The 22,731-nt window shown below is 42.3% G+C and overlaps 2 protein-coding genes across 4 annotated transcripts in view; one reads left to right on the top strand and one right to left on the bottom strand.

Annotated features, from left to right (window-relative positions):
* Window positions 1-2,416: 2,416 nt before the first annotated feature.
* mmp19 (matrix metallopeptidase 19) lies at window positions 2,417-10,782 on the bottom strand. Its single transcript, XM_062986249.1, has 9 exons — window positions 10,530-10,782; window positions 9,583-9,674; window positions 9,068-9,201; window positions 7,817-8,026; window positions 6,167-6,412; window positions 5,627-5,752; window positions 5,385-5,549; window positions 4,658-4,785; window positions 2,417-3,983 (listed from the first exon to the last, which is right to left on the bottom strand). The coding sequence occupies exons 1-9, from the start codon at window positions 10,641-10,643 to the stop codon at window positions 3,750-3,752; spliced, it is 1,449 nt and encodes a 482-aa protein (XP_062842319.1). The 5' UTR covers window positions 10,644-10,782; the 3' UTR covers window positions 2,417-3,749.
* Window positions 10,783-15,222: 4,440 nt separating this feature from the next.
* Window positions 15,223-22,731, top strand: part of raf1b (Raf-1 proto-oncogene, serine/threonine kinase b) — a 41,852-nt gene continuing 34,343 nt past the window's right edge. The window contains exons 1-5 of one of the 3 annotated variants that reach the window (XM_062987057.1): window positions 15,223-15,291; window positions 15,433-15,484; window positions 15,649-15,711; window positions 16,287-16,428; window positions 19,662-19,772. The gene's annotated coding sequence lies outside the window, so the exon portion shown is untranslated. Of the gene's footprint in view, window positions 15,292-15,432; window positions 15,485-15,648; window positions 15,712-16,286; window positions 16,429-18,604; window positions 19,773-22,731 lie in introns of those variants that run through there. The other 2 variants (XM_062987059.1, XM_062987058.1) reach the window with 2 other exon arrangements.

Raw genomic sequence — 22,731 nt, forward strand, 5'->3', positions numbered from 1 at the left:
TTTTTCCCAGACGCTGAATTTGGTAGCACTGGTGCATGTGAGTGTCAGGGATCTATTAGATGTCGGGCTGATGAAGGTTCCTCAAAGTTCTGATCAGCATAAAGACACGAGGGACTTTGATAAGGACCAGATCGTTATGGCCAGACGACTGGGTTAAAGAATCTAAACTGAAAAACCGCCGAAAAAGTGAGCTGAGCTGAAAAAGTGTGAAAACTTTTTGAAGATTCTTCTCATATGTGCACATGTATCCAAGCATTGGTAGCAATTTAGCAGGTAAATAGAGCGAGTGTCCAGTGTCTTTGATCTTTCTTGATGTTATGAGTTCTTTCCATCACTGGTGGGAATATTAAAGAACTTAACTAAACTATTCCTTTAATCAGCTCTGGTTTGGACTGTTTACTGGGTTTGATTTTAAAGAAATCCTGATTTAGACATCGCAGATCAATGCACAGTTCTCTAGAGCTTCTTGTCAGAGATCCATGCTGAACTGTTCTATGACTAAAGGGTTCCAGCGTGGAAATGTGAGCAGATACAGTTGGAACTGCTCCTCGACCACATGGCTCAGATCTTATCTGAGATCATTCTGCTTGCTTGCTGAAGACTGTTTCTCACTAGCAGTTTCTCTGACCTCATTCCTCTCACCCTGATCCTACTGAGACATGGGTGTGTTCACGCTGAACTGAAGGCTAGGTTTGATAAAGCGCGCTCGGCCCGTACTGCTCGACTCGGTTCTGAACGGCACTTCTATGATTCAACACGCCAGATAAAGTGGAACAACGTGATAAAAAATATTAGGTGATAATGCACCGTAAAGTGAAGGTGTACAGTCTAATGCAACAGTATGGACACACCAGGTCACGTTCCACGTCTTGTTGCTCGTTTAATTGAAAATAAGTGCACACGTCTCATACAGGAAACATCTGCATGTTTTTATCTAGGATTAAAAAACAAACATGGACAAATAACAGAAGAATCAGGACAGTCTTCCATTCTCTGTTAGTATTTGCACACTGCAGCGTGTTCCAAAACTGAGTCTCTGCACCCTTCAGGAACCCTTCAGTCTTTGCTGTTATTTTCGTCTGGTAGGTATGAGAAAACCACAAGGCGAGGCAGGACACAAAACACAATCATCCGACCGCAAGACCAAACAAAACCCACGTACACAACCGTACATAAAAGATGCCGTGTTCCTCTCTTCTCTTCCTTTGTGTTCTTTGTTCGGCTGTTTGAAAGAACGGCATTTAAAATAAAAAATAAAAAATAAAAGAAATGGATTTAAAGCTGAGTAATACAAAAATACAGGCTGAAACATGCTGAAAGGTACGTATGCTCATCTTTATACATGTTGCTTTACTTAAGTAATGTGAGCATTACTACGGAGCTGGACTCCCTTCCTTGGTGTTTATAGAGCCTCCAATGTTCTGTGAAGCTACACAAAGTTGTGTAGTGTGTCTGTTGGGATTCTATTCACCCAATTCTGTTAAAAAAATCTTTTGACATTTGGCTTAGATGTCCTGTAAAGTTCTCTGTGGCCCATGCTCATCATAGATGAACAGAAAGACAGTGGACACGTACTGTGGTCAGATGAGTCCATGTTTAATGTTTTTTTTTAGAGAAAAACATACAATTTTTGACAAAAAGCATTATGCCCCAAAATTAGCACCTCAGAGCAGACTGAACTTCCAAGCCTGTGATGATATAAAGCTTGCTCGACTGTAGACTGTCACATGTTCCCAAAACTGTTCATTCACAGCAGACTGGTTTGTGTTGTGGTGTTTATTAGTTTATTAGGGAATTAAATTCCATCAGCGTTAAGGTGACAGTTTGGGTTTCCCTTTCGATCTATGCTACAGTTCCATGTACTTTTAATAGGCGCAGTTTGCCTAAGTCTTTATATATGGGCACAGAGAAGTCACCAGCTACAGTCAATCATAATTACTTAATAGGATCGAGTTAAATGACACTGTAGAACTTTCAACACCAGCAAATGTTTTGACATTTATTTAAAAAAAGGAAAGAATAGTAAGAATAATTTGATTTGTGGCTGAACGATAACTGAATGTACTGAGCAGGCTGAGCACAGGCGGGTCAAATAAAAGCAAATAAGTGCGTGGCGCCACCTTGTGGTCAAGTTCTGAAACGGCATGTACTACAGTTCAGCTAAATAAAGTTAAGTTGATAATGTGGTAAAACCTTGATTCTGTCGAATATAACTCAATATTTATGCTACACTGACCTGCAAAGTCTTCACTCCCTTGAACATTTCCATATTTTATATGGCTAACAGGTTAAAAACAGCGCTGAGGTGGTTTTGTTTGTTAGTAAAACACAGTAAAATAACACTGATTATTAATTTAAAAGCCTTGATGATTTGGCCAATTTAAACCACATTTGGCTGGAATAAAAGTTGCACATCTTTTGTGAAATATTTATTTTACTTTTGGAAATCAGAGTCTAATATTTTTGCCCATTTTCATCTGCAAAATTGCTGTCAGATCGTGTCGTTGCAAATCCATTAGCATTATGCTAACACTAGTGTACCTTTACAAAACTGTCCTGTAAATACTGCCAGATTAGCCAGACTTAAAAATACATAAAAATACAATTAAAATGTACAAAAATTACAGCAATGCCAAAAATATCACCTATGCCTCGTTACATACTTTTTACTGCAGTATATATTATGAATTATTATTATTATAGCACCAGGTAAAGGCTAACATGAAGTTATATAATTTGTAATATATGCTGCTAATGTTTAATCCTTTGTGATTCATTTAAAAGCATCATATTTAATAATTAGAGTGAAATTAAAAGTAAATTAATAGCTGTGAAAATAAGAGATGTAATTGTGAACCTGCCAACAAGTCCTGCTAGTTTTAAGGCGTGAATGAAATATACTGTTGATATCGTATAAATGTAATAAAGAGATGGTCATAGTTACATTAAAGATCCATCATTTTTAGTCAATTAATTTCACTGCCAAAAATATGTGGACACCTCCTAATGATTGATTTCTGGTCTTTTATTTACATCTATTGCTAACAGGTCTGTAAAATAAACTTATATTACATAAATGTGCGCTGGGGTGATGCAACGGTCGATTAAGCTAGGGTTTTGAATCTCAGATTCGTTATCGACCAGTTGGGCGTCTACACAGACATGATTGGCTATGTCTGAGGGGATGGCCTGTGATAAACTGGTGTTGTGTCCAGAGCTTTCCTAGTGGAACCGGGACTGCTGTGACTCCAGTGTCCTGCATAGAGCGCTGTCCTCAAACACTTGGAATGAACTGGAAAAGTGTAAGCCAGGCCTTCCCGTATAACAATAATGTCTGACCTCGCAGACACATTTTTGTTTCATCTTGTGAAAAGCCATCCCAGAACAAGGGGCTCGTGGAAGTGGACTCTATATTAATGTCCAACAAGCTTATGGTCAGGTGTCTACATACTTTTGGCCATACAGTGCAGCTAAAAAGAGGAAGACCAGGAGGAAAAGAAAGGACACAGAAAAACCATGTGTGTAATTACTGACACGCCTTTCCTGCCTTAGTAAATCAGTGAACAAACCCAGACCTGATCCTGAGCTCCCACACACACATACACACCCCAACACAGCTGTACTTCATGTACCGTGTGTGTATGTAATGTAATGTTGTGTTCTTAAACCAGAACCAGCACTGGTGATTCAGTCTTTAAGCAGCACCTCAAAGTGTTTATAGATCTACATGAACTGTTCTTAGTTCCCTCTCAGTTGCACCTCATCCACCGTTCTCGTTTACTGAGGGGGTATCCCGGTTCCACCGCCAGCTGCTCATTTAAACGCCAGTACTTGTCTCCTTTAAAGAAGTAAATCTTGCCATTGGTCCAGGTGAGGGCTGAGTCTGGGTTTGCAGGGACTCCGGAGAAGAGACGGGAGATGGGTTTGGGGTAGATGCTCAGGTCGTTGTACACCATTTCATCCCACTGCCAATAACCCGAACCCTGCAAAAAGAAATCAAGCGTGTGGTCAGGAATATTTCATACGATTTTTGTGTGCAGCCAATCTGCCTTTTTCTTACCAGAGAGCTTCAGAATGTGTTTTATTAGTTTATTAGGATTTTAACATCATGTTTTCCACTTTGGTTCCATTCTTGACAGGACAAGACAGGTAGTTACACGTTCCCATGATTTATTCAAGTTCAATGTCAAACACAGTCTCAGCCAATTTTGTATCTCCATTTTGTATTAGAGGAAACCGGAGCTCCCAGAAAAAAGCCACACAGACACTCCACACAGAAAGGACCCAGACCGCTCCATCCGGAAATGGAATTCAGGATCTTCTTTCTGTGAGGCGACAGTGCTACCCACCGAGCCACCGTGCTCTGTATCCTTCACCAGTGGTGCCAGTCGCTCAACCCAAAAGAAGCTGGAGCAAGGCGGTGACTCCTCAAGTGTTTGCAGACCAGCCTGGTGGCACCACTGAAACCCCAACCTAGGTTTCTGAGTCAGTTTTGGACCCTGTTTTGCTTAATTGTAATATTTTCCTTGACACTATCAGTCTGTGGCAGAATGTGTGTGTGTGTGTGTGTGTGTGTGTGTGTGTTGCTATCGTTAACATGTCTGCCCCCTCGTGGTGGTGGATAGAAACTGTTGGGACACGTGTTAGTGTGTTTTACCTTGAAGAAGAAGAGTTTCTTGTTCTTCTCCAGGTACAGAGCTGCATCGATGTTAGGAGGAATCCTGGTCAGCTGTTTGGGGTAGCTGTTGTCGAGCTGGAAATTTGTAAACCTCCAAACTTTATCACCTGAAACATACGTACACACGTGAACACCACTGTATATGCAACAAAGCTTGGTGTCAACACAGACAAGCCCTGTGATGGACTGGCGTCCGGAGGAACAGAGCAAGAAATAAATATTTGGACGGAAAGTTTATTAAACAACATAAAGTTAAACAGTGAATTTGGATGCAGCACTGAAGAACTGCAGCTTTAATTTGTTTAGAATGTGAATAATTGAAGTCGGTTTTTCCGTTCTTATTATCAATTGCACAGGATGTTTATGCTAATCTTCCTGGCCGGGTGATTTTGTGAAATGAAATGTAGTTGAGCCGTGTTCCTCGCGCTCGGAGCGTCTGGGTGAGTTCATCAGCGTGACATTTGGGAGTTTAATGATGAGCAGATGTTTCACACTGTGAGTCAGTCTGCATGAGAACATTCGGGGATTTTTTTATTATTTGGTGAGTCTGAGATGTGTGAGTGCAAAAACCCTGAACTCAGACGAACCCCTCACGGAGAGGAACTGGAGGTGTTTACAACAACGTCCAGTCCAATCAGATTCAGCTGAACCATTCCAGCAGGAGGAGTGTGCAGAGAATGAAAACACTCAGATAGTGGAGGCGTACCCTTCAGGAAGTAGGTCTTGTTGGTTCGGGGCGAGTGCACGGCAGCGTTCAGGTTTCCGGACAGACCTTTCCACAGCAGGTTGATCTTCATGGGTGGGTTGTGTCCCAAATCTGAGATGGTCCACACGTAATCCCCGCTGAATGCGAAGGTTTTACCCCATGGACCTGATGATAAGGAAAACATCTCTGAACTCTGATCTCTAAACTGAACCTCTGAGATGAATGTTGAGTGACGTCCTTACCCAGCATGATGGCATCGAGCCTGGCAGTACACGGGTCTGGAACTTCGCCTCGTGGGAACGGCGCTACAGTCGTGGGCTCCATGACGCTTGAGTTCTCCTCCACGTAGGAACCCGAGGTTCTTTTACCTTGATAAAGACAAACATGAACGTAGGTGATACAGAACCACATAAACACACCTGACAATAGCATCTACGTCCATATAGCCAAAAGTATCAGGACACCTAACCACAAGCTTTTTGGAGGTCTATTTTTAAAGCCTTAGGCGCTAATGTGCAGCCATAACAGGCTTCAATCCTCTGAGTGACAAAACATTGTGGTGTGTCGGTGTAAATTTGGGAACAAAAAAATACACTATATGGCCAAAAGTATTTGGACACCCGACAATGAGCTTGCTGGACGTCCCATTTTAAAAACAAACGTTTTGTGCTCAGGGGCACAGCCATTCTGGAACAGGAAAGGACCTTCCCTAAACTGTTGCTGCAAGGATGGAATCATAGAACTTACTTTATATAATTAATTCAATTATCCATTATGGTTACCATATAGTGCCTGGATGCCTCTGATGTCATCGTGGTGCAGCCTGAAGTTGGCCTTGTACCCGCTGTAGTGGGCAGCCATGAGGGCGCTGCTGTACTGAGAGTGACCCAGTCCGAGCGCGTGTCCGATCTCGTGCGCCGCCACGATGCGCAGATTAGAGCCGTAGTACTTCCCCTCTGTCCAGTACTCGTCCTCGTCGAAGTGCACCAGACCTGACGTAGGAGCTTCGGCGTGGGCGAGAACGTGACCTGCAAAAGAGAGCAGTCTTGGTTCTATTCATGACAGGAACGGTAGTTACAGGTTACCTATGATTCGTCAGTACAAGTTCAAACCTCCTCAAACCATGCAGGATACAAACACGCCTGCTGTTGAGACTTTCAGAAGGAACACGTCTGTTGCTAAGATTTAAACAGGCGTACTGACGACATTTTTGAACGGTCACCACTGCAGGTGGGTTTAAATTAGGTGCGCTGGACCACAGACCTGTGGGCCGACGGCGGGCGAAAGCCTCAGACACGATCATTACAGGTCATTTTCCATCATTCTGGCGTGAAATGTTTTTTTGCTGTGCCGTCCCGCTTCTCCAAGGTTAACCACTGGCACTGGCTCGGCATCTGAGCTCAGCCCTTTAAGAAACTCTGGTTTCACGGAAATGCACCTCTCGCATCATCTCCAAAACTTTCCAACCGAGTCGTCTGAGCCGCGCCGAAATAACACGCTCTGAATCGGCTGGAACGGCTTCGTCAAACAAACCCGTTTTGGAGAGTCGTAAAATTGTGCCCGTGCCTTTAAATCAGGCCGCGTTTAAATGTACACAAACCAAACTGTGTTTATGTAGTTCTATTCTACAGCAAAATAACCCACCGTGGCTCAACGTATAGAAAAATACACGGGACAGAAGTTGCTAACACAGCTGATCCACGTTCAAGTTTAAAAATCAACTTTATCCTGGTGCTTATCCATCTCAGGGCTTCGGCCATCCTCAGACATAGCCAATCACGTCTGTGTGGATGCCCTGCTGGGTGATAGCACCTTTGAGATTCGAACCCGGTTACGTACACTCATACAAAGATGCTGGTTCTGTCATTCTGGACCTACAGCGCTTCGTTAAATTCAGTTTCCAGATAAACGTGATGTAAAATAAGCTGAGCATAGACTCCGGTCCATTTTCATCTAGAGCTTTAGTCTGGTCAGGGTCGCAGCGGGTCCGTTTCCACCAGCAAACACTGAGCACAAGGCAGGAATATGTTTACATTTATCCAAAGCTACTTGCGATTATGACTGAATACAATTTGAGCAAATGAGTGCTGAGGGCCTCGATCAGGGCCACAACTTGGTGGCGGTGAGCCTTAAACTGGCAACCTTCTGATTACTAGTCAAGTATCTTAGCCAATGAACTACCACTGCCTGAGAATACTCTGGTTAGGGCACCAAAATATTGCAAGGCTTCGTGCAACCTCCCCCCTCAGACAGAGCCAATCATGTCTGTGCAAGCACCCGAATTTGAACCCTCAACAATAGATCAGGGCCCTGACCCCTAAGCTTCCACTGCCCACCTTAACCCTGTAACGTAACCCAGCCAACATAGAACTGACACTGAACGTTTTATTTAAAAGTACGTACAATTTTACACATGGCATTGTGGGACTCACCAGGCCCGTCGAAGGGAGAAGGACATCCCTTCCTGTCGTGGAACGAGATCCTGATATCTGCACGCCCATAATCGATTTCTTTAAAGATCAACGGCGTGGCGTCGCTCCAGTACTTGAAAGCGGATCTGATGGCCCGCTGAGTCGCTGCCTTCCCCAAATCTGGAGTGAAGTTATAGAGCCGATAGGTCAGGATTCTTTTCCTCCAAATTCCTACAACGTTAGAAGAAGAACAAGTCACCGTTCTGATCTGTCATTGATCTTAAATCCCCAAAACGTTTGATCATTCTTTTTTAGTAAGCACTTTTTCAGTAACCACCGCTGTTTGGAATGTTCTCTATTACACAAATTAACTAAATGATTATGAATAAGGCACTCAAGTAATAACCAAAAAGAGGCTTCGGTTCTTAGCAGTGCCGCCGACCTGGTCACTCTATAGACAAAATGGGCTGTCTGATGCAGTAAAGGCCAGTCACCTCCTACACGCCTGCAACAGCGACTCCTAGTAAGTCACCAGCACGAGTGACGAAAAAATAAGGAGAAAGTATTTTCCTGTGTACTTGTACCTGTGTACAATGTCTGATGACTGATAGGCGTGGCGCATAAGGAGGTCGTGAGTGTAGGGGGGAATTGAACATGTCAAGATTGACCCAGGCGTTGATGCTAAATTCAGCTGGATTTGTGATACTGTGTAATTATTATTTTTTTCATCGTTGTTTGGTTTTTCGTGCAGTTTGTAAGTGTTTAGCTTCTCAGAGGTGAAAAAATCTGCAGTCTGCAGCACAACACTCCCCCGCTGTTCAGCCTGAGTCATTTTCCTGGAATTTGGCCTACAGAGCTTCACACTGCCAGGATCTGAAGATCTTCAGCCACTCAGGTTCAGTCTTGCCTAAAGTTAACAAAGCAAATAAGTTTCTGGGTCCAAAAGTTTAACTTTGGGCTCAAAACGTCCACCAATGACAGGAGCACGCACACACACACACACACACACACACACACACACACACACCAGTTAAAATAAATCACACACTAAGAGGAATCGCATCGTACAGCCAATTTCTGAATCTGTGAAATATTGGTGACCTCTGTCGGCTGGCCGACACCCACGTGTGCCAGAGATGCCGCGGATCTCTACCAATCTCTACCAATCTCTACCAATCTCTACCAATACACTCCACACAATAAACTCCGGAAATAATTTCTTTCTTGTTTTCTTTGTACAGTTAAAAAAAACCCTTTAACGATGTTTCTTACCACCAAATCGTCTGTATTTATTGGATCTTTGGTTGAACGGATCCTCAACACCACAGCGTGGCCCCCTCATCTTCGCCAGAGTCGCTTCGTCAAGTTTTCCGCTCACCGTCAGACCCGATACGCTCTGAAAGAGACTGGCATCAACAAAAGATAAATATTGAAATCCTTTATATTTACAGAACTGTGCGTCATCACATCGATTACACAAGTACTGAAAAGCGGCAGGAAGAGTCTGGGTTTGATTCCCTGGCCCAGCAGCCAGGGTACTTTCTTGTGATTGCGCTGGTCCAAAGACATGCAGTCAGACCAATTGGAGCTACTAGAAATTGCTGTAAATGTGAGTGATGATACTGTGATGATACAGTGAATGAATGAATGTGTAATAAGCACCAATACTATAGTGTATGTTGGAGCCACATGTGACCGACCGTGTCTGATGTTGGATTATTATTAAAATTTATTAGTTATTGATATTATTAAATAAAGATGCGTGATTGGAATGTTTGTATTTGTACCTGAGCGCTTCTCTGACCATCTTCTCGCTCATGTCCACCTGAGAATTTGTGTCCAGCGGTACATCCAGGTACCCGAACTTCTGCAGGTAATTCTGCACACACATCATTTATGGACTTATTATTATTATGATTACTGTTTCTCTCTGATCGCCATTGTCTGTAGCATATATGCTTTTAGCTGGGAGCAGAATTTCCACTCGTATCTCTGTACTGGAAATAGTAAACAATGTTTAAATCTGTGCTAGTGTAGATGGAAGTGCATTTTTATTCTGTTTATGCAGCTTTCCCTTTTTTCTCCCAATCTAGTCATATCCATTTCCCCAGTTATATCTCTCCTCCACTGCTGCACACCCCCTAACCACTTCTTTTCACCTGTACAAGGTCACACAGGAATCAGTATCATGTACAGAGAGTCATGCACTGCTCTCCATTTTTCACCATCTCCGTGTAGCACTTCGACCATCCAGCAGAGGCCGCTGTTGCGGCAGTGACCAAGGAATCCATTTGTCCTTCTAGCCTGACAGCCGTTAGCCAATCGTGTCTGTGTGTAGGTGCCGAAATCTTGAATCTACTCGAATCTCGATAATATTCTAGCTTTATGGTGCTGGTTTTGGAGCAAGGGGTTCTAAATTTATGGCACATGAAGCTCACTTAACTCTGAACAGTCCCACCTGTGTTCGAGTAGTAGTGATGATTACTACTAAGCATACAAACCTATTTTCCCTGAGCATGAGTGGAGAGATGGGTTGGATTGTTGTTTTTTTTGCTTTTGTTAAAAGAACCAGTTTGTAGGAAGAATCTGAGAACCTAAAGATGTGGTTTACAAAAGTGTTGTGTTCCAAAAAAAGTGCAGAAATTATTAGAAGCCAAAAACCAGCACAGCATGCATGTGTCTTACAAGTGTATAGAGGAAAGAGACAGGGTTAAAACTTAAGTAAAGTTCTTACCACAGCTTCTACAAGATCCATTCTTCTTTGCAGGACATTAGAGGACGCTGCGTAAAACCCAACGACAAGCAGCACTGCTAAACGCATCAACTTTTCCATGTTCACTCCATCCATGGTGCTTTGAATGGAAGCGTGTGGAGAAAAGCCGGCTTCAGGTCTCACGTGGAAATGTCTGAGCTGTGAGAATGTTCGCTCCCGGCGGTGACGGTTCCTGCAGGAGGTTTTAAAGTCAAAGAGCTCAGTGACTCATCTCCAGACCTGCTGAGCTGCACTGATGCATTTCCTGTGACTACAAGCACTTAATGCTGTCCAACACCCAAGCAGCTGCAGGATGTTCTCCTCCAGCTCGTCAGTACACTCCCCCACACGAACGCCTGTGAGCTACAGCAAAGCAGAAGTGAAACTGCTCTCCTCCTGACCTCACTGAAACGTCCACAACACACTCAGCCTGACCAGAGAATGCTCAGAGTTCTACTTTGCGCAAACGCTTCGTCTCTACTTGCTGGAAAACTTCCGTAAATGGGTTCCAGACGAGCCGAACCGCATGTTTACCGTCTGGCAGGGACGGACGAGCTGCAGGCCAGAGAGCCGAGGAAGATTTACTAGATTTACATCCGAGTCCATGTGTTACAACTCGCTCAAACGTGGAAAGGTTTTCTGCTGCTTTCCACACTTAAAAGAAATATTCCTGCACTTTCAGCCTTCACGATTCGAGCCTGCAGCCTGTTACCACAGACAATCATTTCAATACGGTGACCTGTACCGAGGGAACAACACAAAACCTGTCCAAAGTTTACATACACTTGTAAGGAACATGTGTGTCACAGCAATTGTAGGATTTTTAGTGGCGTCAGCAGGTGTTCTTTTCCTGTAAATGAAAGACTGGAACACATACACTATATAACCAAAAGTTTATGGACACCACCTGCCAGTTACTAACTTCAGGTGTGTCAGTGACAGCTGTTGCTCTGGCCTGCACAGAGCCGTGACTTCAACCCCATTAGGATGAAAACTCAATACCCGACCTCACAATTTGACAATTTTGACTGAATGCTTACAAATTCCCATAGACACACTCCACAATCTTGAGTGGGGCAAGTGACAAAACCATGAGCTTGCTGGTCAGAAACGAGAAAATAATTATTCAGAATAACGCATCAGAAGTTGTGTCTTCAAGGTCCATTACTCAGGGGTCCAGTTTTGGTGCTTTTTACACCAGTTGTGTGTCTTTTAAGTTCTAACTAACTCATGATGTAAGGTCTGTGATGAGACCATCCTGGAGCATCCTGGTGCTCATTCGGTAATCGGCTGTGGTACTTTCGGGTGTTTAGCAATCAGACCGTGTGAAGTTGTATCTCTTTCTGTTAGTGAGCTTCTTCTTGCACCCACGGTTCCTCTTTGGTGGTGATGTGTGCCCATGTTTGGCATTTGCCGCCACGACATTGCCAGTCATGAGACGCTTCCTCTTTGTGTGAAACAAATAGCATTTTCCTGTGTACAGGTGTTTCCTGTCCATGTTTTATGTTTTTTTCTGCTTTTACAGATGCCTTCAATTTCTCTCGATAAAATCAGTGAGCAGGTGCTTTGCTTAAATGAGGCGCCAAGCCTTCGGAAATTTGACTTTTCCTTTTATTTAAGTCCGCGGTGACTTCAGCTAAACGCTGCTTGTTTGATTTGGTCCTCAAAGCTGTAATTTTGATGCAGAGCAGCTACGAACTCAGACGTGGAATCTGCAAACCGGGTACCTACTTATGATTTGTTTGAAAAAGAGAAACCCCACACTTAAACAAACCAAATGACCCAAACTCTGCTTCTAAATGGTTTCCAGATGTGGCCTGTGCTGTTATTTAAACCTCGGTGCATGTCCAGAATAGCCGCGGCAGGACCAGAGCCGGTTCAGATCCACCTGTTCAACCAGAAAAACCCAAACTGCTGCTCTGAGAGAAATCAGAGGTTCCCATGTTTCTTACCAATGCCACCTCAGACCTGTCGATCCTTGTTAGGTCCTTAACAGTGTTAGACACCTGCTTTTACCCCTCTTCTGGAGTGGCTTTTTACAAGATTTTTGAAGTGCGTCTGTGGTAATGTGTGACATCAGACGCTGATGTTTTTGATATGAATAAAAGTACTGAATGTGTGTGTTTTAGACATAACAATCACTAACAGGTGTAATAAATCGACATTATAAAGAAAATGATATTCCTTTTCTGCTCTGGCATGGTCATGCTCCTGTGTACAAAGCAATTCTATAAAGACATGAGAAAAAGCTCGGTGTCCAGCTATACAAAAACTGTCATCTTTTGACTAAATGGCCACAAATTCCCACAGACATACTTTAAAGTCTTGTGAGAAGCCATAAAGAAGAAGTCGCTCTACTTTATTATCTGCTTTTCAAATTGGATGTCTAACAAGCTCATGATCAGGTGTCCAAATACTTTTAGCCATAGTGTGTATATATACACGTACATACAGATAGATCACCTTTGCACCGTTTATGAAAGCTATGTGGTCTGTTTTTGTTCATGATCTTCCTACTGTCCCAACTTTTTTTGGAAGCAGGTTTGTATAAATGCTCTTTTTCAGACACTGAATCAGCAGCAGTGCGGAGTTTGCCAGATTTGGCATCTGAGTCCACATCATATAAACATCACTTAATGTGACTCACTGGACGATGACCTCTGGTCATCAGGATAAAACGGGTGTTTGCAGAATCTGACTTGAGTACGAGTTTTGCGTCTCATTTCCAGACAGTATGAAGTGACACACACTTCTGCGGTATGCGTATGAACATTGTGTGGCCAAAATTCAAGCATTTGAGGTGTTTCAGTCACACCCGTAGCTGGCAGGTGTATGAAATGCTTTTAGCTTTGTGGCAACAGTTTGGGAAAGGCCAATTCATGTCACCATGTACAAATCAGTATCCGTAATGATCCATAATGCTGCCGCTGGGACTGACACGGTTCTGTCATGTTGAGGTAACGCATCAGACTACTGATCTGTGGGGTTCAAAATGGGTGAAATGTTCAGTTTGATCCAGTGTTGCCAACTTAGTTACTTTGTCGCTATATTTCATTCAGACACATCTAGCGACTAGAGACAAATCTAGCAACTTTTTCTGGTGTTATTGGAGACTTTTGGAGACTCGGACATGAAGGCACACATCGTTCTGCAGTACCTGTCCTCAATGAGCAGCGGGTGCTGCCGTGAGCCCCTCCGCCATCCAAAAGCACTCACAGGCGGTCAGTCTCAGTGGCTGCAGGGTCTTTACTTACTTCAAAGAACCTTCCGTTGGTTTGATCAGAACAGCGGGATACAGAAGGTTCGACCATTAGCTTAGAAACTAAATCTTCTGATTAGTGGTGGGCGGATCGATCCAAATATCGATAGTATCGATACCAACGTTGGTATTGGAATCGGATCGATACTAGCGTGATGGGATTTTTCCTCCACTACATTCAGCACGTTCCTCCCGATTTATCAAAAAGTAGATGTGTGTGTGCTAGAGCTGGGCGATTCCTGAATCACCCGGGTTAACGATTCGAATCTTTGTACTGAATCAGGAATCACGAGTCCGAAATCTCAATTAACCCGGATCCTATGAGTCCTCTGACTGGCTGCTCACAAGCTCACAAGGCGAGTGATCAGACTCACCGGAGTCAGATGATTTGGCTGAACCGACTTCACTCCTGTCCGTGAATCTAAGTAATAAGTTAAATATTCCAACAAACAAGCGGTTAAACACACTGGTGTTCATTATGTGGCTGATTTTATGCACATGCTATTATTATTATTATTATTATCAGTAGTAGTGGTATAGATTAGTAATGCAGCATATTTTCTTGTAAGCAAAACAACAACAAAATATGGTTATATTATTATTAAAATGCAAACGCTTACAGGCTACTTTAGCGCTGTACCACTTAAGGAGTATCATAGCCCCCATGGTAATTTATTGACTGTTTTTGTGCCACTGTGGCTGCCTAACTGGGTGAAGTTACCATGGCAATTTGTTGTTGACCATCCCCCTTGAACCCTTGACCCATTAATATACCCATCTGATTGGTAGGTGAGTCCACCCCCCTCCTCCTCCATGATCACGATTCCACTTTAAAAAAAGTGTCAACTTGTCACTGATAAGAGAAGTGTGAGGTGCCAAGAGAATTAAGAGAGAAGGATTTATTTACAGAAGATGAAAGCACAGAAGATAAGTAATATTTGGATGCATTTTCATGCAGTAAATCAATCACAATCAGAATGTCAGTACAAGTGACTCAAGTGACTCAACTGAACCAAGTGAACCGGATCACATTACTGAGTGACTCAGATTAACCGAGTCCATAAAATGAACGGAATTTACCACCACTAGCCAGGACTCGTATGATCCGGGTTAATTGAGATTTCGGACTCGTGATTCCTGATTCAGTACAAAGATTCGAATCATTAACCCGGTTGATTCAGGAACCGCCCAGCTCTACTACTTTACTTACTTTAAAGAACCTTCCGTTGATTTGATCAGAACAGCGGGATACGAAAGGTTCGGTTATTGGCTTAGAAACTAAATCGTCTGATGAGAGTCTGTCCAATGAATTCCTGCTTCTGCTTCTCAGCGTCCAATCAGAGATCAGATTTATGTCAATTAGCCTACAGTTGATCTGATTGGTTTCTCTCACCGACTGACGAAATCAAACGGTTTATTTTAACCAGAGCTGGGAAGCTTACTCATCTGATTCCTTCATATAAACTTTAAAGAGGAGAGACTGAGGTAAAATATTTTACTATTATTTCAGTAACTTTAACTTTTCTGTAAGCCTGTGTGTATTGCGCAGTGCATTAGTAATATGAGCTAAGTTTAAAACACGAAGTATAAACCAGTTATAATGAGAGTTTGTGTTCTTTATTTCAGTCGGATTGGAGCGCAGCCGCAGTAATGGAGAGTTAAATAATCTTCTAATGAGGTAAGTCAGAAGTGTGTGAAACCGTGAATGAATGCATTTTGCGATTTGGAACACCGCCACATCTTCCGTTACTATGCGGCCTAGTAACCGAATCCAAATATCCAATCAATTTCAGCCGTTCGGATTTCTGACCAATTAAACTGCAGCTGATGTTAATTGTTTAGGCGGGAAAGTTCCTCTGCCAGGTGAGGTTCATTTCCTCACAGAAACTTGCAGGAGAAACTGAGGTAAAATGTTTTATTTATTCGTTTTATTAAGTTATTCTTTAGTATCACAGTATAATATATAAAGTGTTTTTAGTATAAAAAAAGCTTAATCTTAATTTTAAGCAGTGTTTGGGCATTAAAGTACATAATTATAGTTGTATTCTTGGTTTCATGAATGTTTTCGATAACGTGACTTTCACACACTTGGTTCACTTTAAAATACTTCTATTTTTTAAATTATATTTAAGCTTCTTTCTTAATTTTAATTCTAAAATGTTTGTATTCTACAATTTTTTTTTTTAATTTTAAAACATTTCCAGTCACAAAAGCATTTCACTGCCTGTTATACTGTGATAAATAAACCTTGATTTGATTTGACTGGAATATTAAATACAGTAAAAACTCAGTCGTGTCAGCCTTTTTACAATTTATTATAACAAAATAGGACTTTTAGCAGTGTGGATTCACAGTAAGCATGTTATATGGCAGTTTTAATGATCCAAAATATTATTTTATTACTTGAAACGGTGTGTAGATTGCGTTCTGGTCCATCCCTGTAGATGCCTGATATCTTTCTGATGGGTTGTTTCTTGTAGGAGGACTGGCACAATGAAGGACTCTCTGGAAGCTGATGTACGAAGCTTTTCGTCTGAAAGAGGACCGTACATAACTACAGGTCCTGTTCAGGTGGTTTGGGTAACCTAGCGGTGATAACAAAGAACCACTTGGGCAGGACAGGTATGTGTCCACCCCGGGCCTTTCCTATTTAGCCTTACATAAGGTTTGTTGACCTCCATCACGGCAAGTCGAAGTTTGATTATCTCTGTGATCAGTGCCTGCCTTCGGGGTGGCACGATGGTGTAAGTGCTGCACATCTGCCCTTGTTCAGTCCATAACCCATAGTCACCGTCTGAGTACTGTACATCGGCTATACTCGGCTACACCAGCATTCTGCCCTGAGAGCGGTCGTTAGTTAATGAAACTGTGATTAGTAATGTAAGAGTTCAGTGTAAATTTGTTGTAATTTAGTGCAGCAGGTTTTAAATGACTATTTAAAACGAGCAAAAATACACTTTTAGAATTAGTTTTCGATTAACAGATTAAACCTCAGTAAATGATTACAATATTATAATTATTTTTGTATATGTAGTCGGTATGAACAGTGTTGTCTGATGGTGGGTGTGAGGAGGGATTGATCTGATGGTGACGGGTTGTTGGGTGGCCAGGTCTCATAGCTGTTAAAGGAAATGAAGGCTGTGGAGTCTGGTGGTACCATGAGACCATGGAGTTGCTAAGGTTCAGTTATAGAACTGTGTGGATGAGCAGACACGACAAGCTTGTACGAATATGAGTTTGTAACTTCTATTCTATTTCGCTCCATTTTCACATGTAGATCTCAGTTAAAAAAAATAAAGCCACAAATAAAGTACTGTGTGTTTAAATCTGCATGGTGCAGCACGTGATGCATTCGGTTATTAACTAGCAAAACATTCAAACCGACCCTTAAATGTCTGTGATGGTGAGGGATCTATTAGATGTTGATCTGATGGTGAGAATCTGAATCTGTTGAGTGCGACATGCTGAAAACAAAGTATTTAGATTTCATATAAAGCTGTTAAAATGAGCTAATGCGCTGGTGCTTACCTTCTTATTTTTATATCTCTTGCTGGACACATTAAAATAGGTCACGCTGCCCCCTAGATCTTCTTGCTCCTGTGTGCAAGCCTGGAGCAGAGCCTGCACCCCTATCTGGGTGTTAAATATGACATTGAGGTGTCCTCGGGGGATGTGACCTCCAGCCTTGTCGTGCCATTGAACCTTGAGTCCACCAAAAAGATCTTCCATTATGGCTACAAAAGCCTTAGCGTGGAGTCTCCCGTGCAGAGGTCAGACATGTACGGAGTGGCTGTCCGCTAGCTGGACGTGAGGCAGCACGTTGGAACTGCTCACTAATCGCCTTCACCACGGGATCACCTCATATCAGTCGTGCTAGTCGTGGTGTTTGGGCTCCCAGTTCTGTTCTGGACACACTGCAGTAGTGACGCTGACTTTAGACTTTGTCCCTGTAGCACAAACCTACGCCCTCAGCGGTCAGCAGCAGATGCTTGATTTGAACTCTGGGGGTGTGTGTGGAGATCTGAAGCTCCTCTGAGCTCAGAGCACTGATTTCACTGGACTTTCTCATCATGGGAACGTGGTTCCTCAGAACTTCAGCCGTGTGCCGCTTGTTCAGATAATGGCAGTAAAACGATTCGGGCAGACCTTCCTGGAGAATTTGGTGGTCTTTACCACTACCGACTCTGAGGGTGTGTGTGAGGTGGGGGGGGGATCTATTAGATATTGATTTGATAGTGTTTATGATCGTAAGAATCTGAAACTGTTTAGTGCGACATGCTAAAAACATGCAAAAGTATTTGGTCCTTTTTAAAAATTTTTTATTTTTTTATGTTAAGCTGTGTTAGAATTAATTAATGCGCTGGTGCTTTCCTTATTTTTATATCTTTTGCTGGACATTTTAAAATAAAAGGTCACGCTGCCCTCCTCTTGCTCTTGCTCAGAGCCTGCACCCCTGTCTGGGTGTTCAATATGACATTGAGGTGTCCTCAGGAGACGTGACCTCCAGTTTTGCTGTGCCACTGGACCTTTCATGACCCAAAGGCCTCGAAGGCATTTAGTAACCCGGCTTCATTGAGGTCACAAGGAACTCCCCCGAGGAACGCCTTGCAGGAGTCCTCCAGACTTGCAGACTGGTTGGAGTGCAGCGTGCAGGTCCATGTGAGGAGTTCATCATAAGAAGAATAGATTTTTTTTTTTTTTTTTAGAGTTTATATAAAGCTGTTAGAATGAGCTAATGCGCTGGTGCTTACCTTCTTATTTTTATATCTCTTGCTGGGCGTATTAAAATAGGTCACGCTGTCCTCCTCTTGCTCCTGTGTGCATGCCTGGAGCAGAGCCTGCACCCCTATCTGGGTGGTAAATATGACATTGAGGTGTCCTCGGGGGATGTGACCTCCAGCCTTGTCACCAAAAAGATCTTCCATTATGGCTACAGGAGCCTTAGCTTGGTGTCTCCCATTCAGGGCATGGAACATGTACCGAGTGGCTGCCTGCCGGCCGGAAGTGAGGCGGTGAATAACTACTGCCCGTTAGTTTCCACGGCATGACCTCAACCTTTAGGACAAAGGACGAGAGGAACGTGGACCGTCAGACATCTTACAAGTAAAAGTGATGCTTACAACCCCCCCCCCCCTTTTTTTTTATTTTATTTTTATTTTTATTTTTTTATGCATACACACTTGTCAGTGATAAAATAGTCTTCTGCATTTAATAATGTTCTAGTCATATCCACTTCCCTGATGGTATTTGTACTGCTGCAGACCAGACCAAGGATGTTCCCTCCAGACACCATAAGCTTTTACAAATGAGGTTGTAACTTCTATTATGTTCCACTCCATCATTTTTTCCCTCATATCTCAAGTTGGAGAGACTTGAAGGCTGTAACATCTTTTTATTTTAGGGTGGTCCTAATGTTTTGGCTCAGTGGACAGTAAAAAGAAGGTACTTTGAGATCTGGTCCAGCTGTAGAATAATCCGTTCAGGATTTCAGACAGCAAAGAGAGAGACTGAATTTTTTTAGATTCCCATAGTGAAGACAGTCACTTATTATTATGGTGTAGCTAAATCTGTGGTGCCCTTGTGGCTCTATACTGGTTCCACCACGACTGTGTAGAGATCTAAACCATGAAGCCATTAGATTTTTCTTTACTAGTATTCCTGGTGCAAAATCCAACACGCTCTGCCTAAATACGAAGAGCCGAAGTCAGTCATTTCACGATGCTTGTGGTGAACCTCGTTCAGCTTCTTCTATGTCCAGGAATCGTCCGTTCTGTAGGTCGATAGGCGTCGATGTGACGTCCCACATCCTCTGGTTCCTACGTCATCAGACGTGTTTGCTGCTGTGCTCCATCCAGGTCTCACTGCTGATTCGGATGGGCCGGAGCTTCAAGATGAAAGCAGCAGATCTGACCCAGAGACGCCAGGGTCACCGAGCTGATACGCCGCTGGTTAGGAGGCCTTGCTCGGTGTGTGTGTGTGGTCTGTACTATTGTTTATAAGCTATCTGTAATATTTAAAGTGTTGCCATGTGTCTGAAAAACCCCATCTTGTTGTAGAGCGTTTTGTGTACCTATGGAGTCCGATAGGTAACCTACTTTGCACGTAGGTATTTCTCATGTCTATACACACTAGGTAAGCAGGTGTGTGTGCCCGTGGTGTGTTTTTCTTTAGCCAGGTAAGAGTAGCGTAGACAGTTTTTCTTTCTGTTCTTTTCTTAGATGAGTTTTCACTTGGGTAAGAGGAGGTCAGATACTTTTGCTTTTATTAAGTTCTTTTATTTAGCACCACCTCAGTGGACTCCTTCTGTGTTACACTAAACGTCTTCTGTTTTACACTCGTACCTAAAGAGTGAGTGCCGATTTTCTACATGAAGGATAAATAAATAAAACTGTTATGATGTGCTACAATCCTGCCTGTGTCTGCCTGCTACTTTCTTATGCTCTTCACAATAAATGTTGATCAGATGTAGGAACACGAATCCACAGAAATGATAAACGTATTTACACGTTTACAACATTTACAGTGTAAAGCTTTATTGCACGATCCATGAACCCATGCTTCAATGAGAAATCTTCTTTACTCAGTCAGTCCTAAACTTGCCCACAGATCCAATCTTTGTGCCATGTGCTTGTTCTGGTTCAGACTAATCAGTCCATGATGAACAGAACACCGTAAATGATGGTAAATAAAAAGACTGGATGGATCTTAGGCAGCAGTGAAATACGTCTCGATTCCCCGTCTGTAATTAAATCCTCTTTATTTATGTTTTGATTAGAAAGTAGCTGCAGCCCACTTCCTATACACCGATCAGCAATAACATTAAAACCACCTCCTTGTTTCTACTCACTGTCCATTTTATCAGCTCCACTTACCATATAGAAGCACTTTGTAGTTCTACAATTACTGACTGTTTTCCATCTGTTTCTCTACATGCTTTGTTCTTTAATGGTCAGGACCACCACAGAGCAGGTATTATTTAGGTGGTGGATGATTCTCAGCACTGCAGTGACACTGATATGGTGCTGGTGTGTTAGTGTGTTGTGCTGGTATGAGTGGATCAGACACAGCAGCGCTGCTGGAGTTTTTAAACACCTCACTGTCACTGCTGGACTGAGAATAGTCCACCAACCAAAAATATCCAGCCAGCAGCGTCCTGTGACCACTGATGAAGGTCTAGAAGATGAGCGACTCAAACGGCAGCAATAGATGAGCGATCGTCTCTGACTTTACATCTACAAGGCGGACCGACTAGGTAGGAGTGGACAGAGAGTGGACACGGTGTTTAAAAACTCCAGCAGCGCTGCTGTGTCTGATCCACTCATACCAGCACAACACACATTAATACACCACCACCACGTCAGTGAGAGGTTTGGGATTGGTATTTGGGGATACGACCTAGTTCCTCCTTTCAAACCTTAAAATCCTAGTTGGGCCGAATACTTCAGCAAAAATTGGAGGACGACTTTCCATGAACTGTCCACTAGATGGAAGCAGAGGATCCAAAATGATAAAACCCCAGTGCTGTTCACACTATCGGCTGCTCTGAATGTCCATTTAGGTGTAGATGAGTAAGTGTATTGGTTAGTGTGTGATGCTCTGTCATGGACTTCGTGACGCCTCACAATACTTTTGTTTCAAGACACAAAATGTTTGTCACAAAGAACAAAAAAAAAAGAATTGCAATTTTAATCTTAGTAAGTGTATGAAACGTTTTGACTTTAACTGTACACTATAAATATGACAATATTGTGAATTTATGGAATGTGCAACACATCTTGGTGCTGAACTGTAGCACGACTCTTTGTAAGCTGTACTGTAATTGATCCACAATAAATAATTCATGTACTCGGCACAAGAGCCAAACAAAGAGCTTTCTCCAGAATAGAATGTGTTGAAAAGTGAAAGGTTCACAAGCAGCTGTGCTGAACGTAACTTCGATTTCAGGGAGGGTAGGCAGGGCACGGACTCCTACAGGGGACTCAGGTTCCTTCCTTCAATTTTAATGAAGGAGAACAGATACACGGATGGACTTTTATTTGTATGCCTCATTAGCAAGAGGACTTTAAAATGGTGTGTGTGTTGTTGTTGTTGTTGTGGCAGTTGTAGCCTAGTGGTGAAGGTACTGGACTAGTAATTGAAAGGTTGCTGGTTCAAGCCCCATCACTGCCAGGTTGCCACTGTTGGGCCCTTGAGCAAGGACCTTAACCCATAGTTGCTTAGACAGTATACTGTTACAGTACTGTAAGTCGCTTTGGATAAAAGCTTCCACTAAATTCTGAAAATGTTAGTGTGCACTTAGAGCAATACAAGTACCACAACTACTTTCTATAAAGAAACCACAATTCAGCAAGAATTCCAAAAATAAATAACAATATACTAATTCCCTGTATATACTTTATATACAGGGAATACATATGCACAGATTAAATAACCCTGTGTGTATTATTCAATTCCAAAGACACTTTGTTTATGGTGAGAATATATGACATTAGATTTATATTAAAAAAAAAAAAAAGATATATAAAAAAGAGATAAAATTTTTACAAACATTTATTACATGTATTTGTTATAATTAGACAGGACAATAAAAGGACCCAAAAAAGGAAACTGGAACGATAAATAACAGTAAATAAGAAACTGAAATTTAGCTTTACTAAAGTAAAAATATCCCCAATTTTTGGGGTAAAATGAACCACAATGCTGTAAAAATAAACCTTAAAACTGCAATTGCCAACAATATTTTTGCAACAAATTAATGTTAATCATGTTTATTCCCCCAAAATATATCTAGGGTGGAAAAAAAAACATTTTATTTATAAGTTAAAACTCAAAGAAATTTTGTATATATATTAAGTAACAAAAACTAAAGTGGTTGAGACTGTACACCATACTGTAATCAGTAGGGTTTCACATCATCTTGCACCT

Source organism: Trichomycterus rosablanca, chromosome 24 (assembly GCF_030014385.1).
Source record: "Trichomycterus rosablanca isolate fTriRos1 chromosome 24, fTriRos1.hap1, whole genome shotgun sequence".
Lineage (NCBI taxonomy): Eukaryota > Metazoa > Chordata > Actinopteri > Siluriformes > Trichomycteridae > Trichomycterus > Trichomycterus rosablanca.

What these genes read in the sequence shown, in the direction of transcription:
- mmp19 (XM_062986249.1), bottom strand. Translation starts at nt 10,643, where the DNA reads ATGGATGGAGTGAACATGGAAAAGTTGATGCGTTTAGCAGTGCTGCTT. An exon ending in AGGCATCCAGGCACTATATG is followed by an intron (nt 5,753 to 6,166) that starts GTAACCATAATG and finishes GTCTTTATCAAG; the next exon opens with GTAAAAGAACCTCGGGTTCC. An exon ending in AGAAACTCTTCTTCTTCAAG is followed by an intron (nt 3,984 to 4,657) that starts GTAAAACACACT and finishes TTCTTTTTGCAG; the next exon opens with GGTTCGGGTTATTGGCAGTG.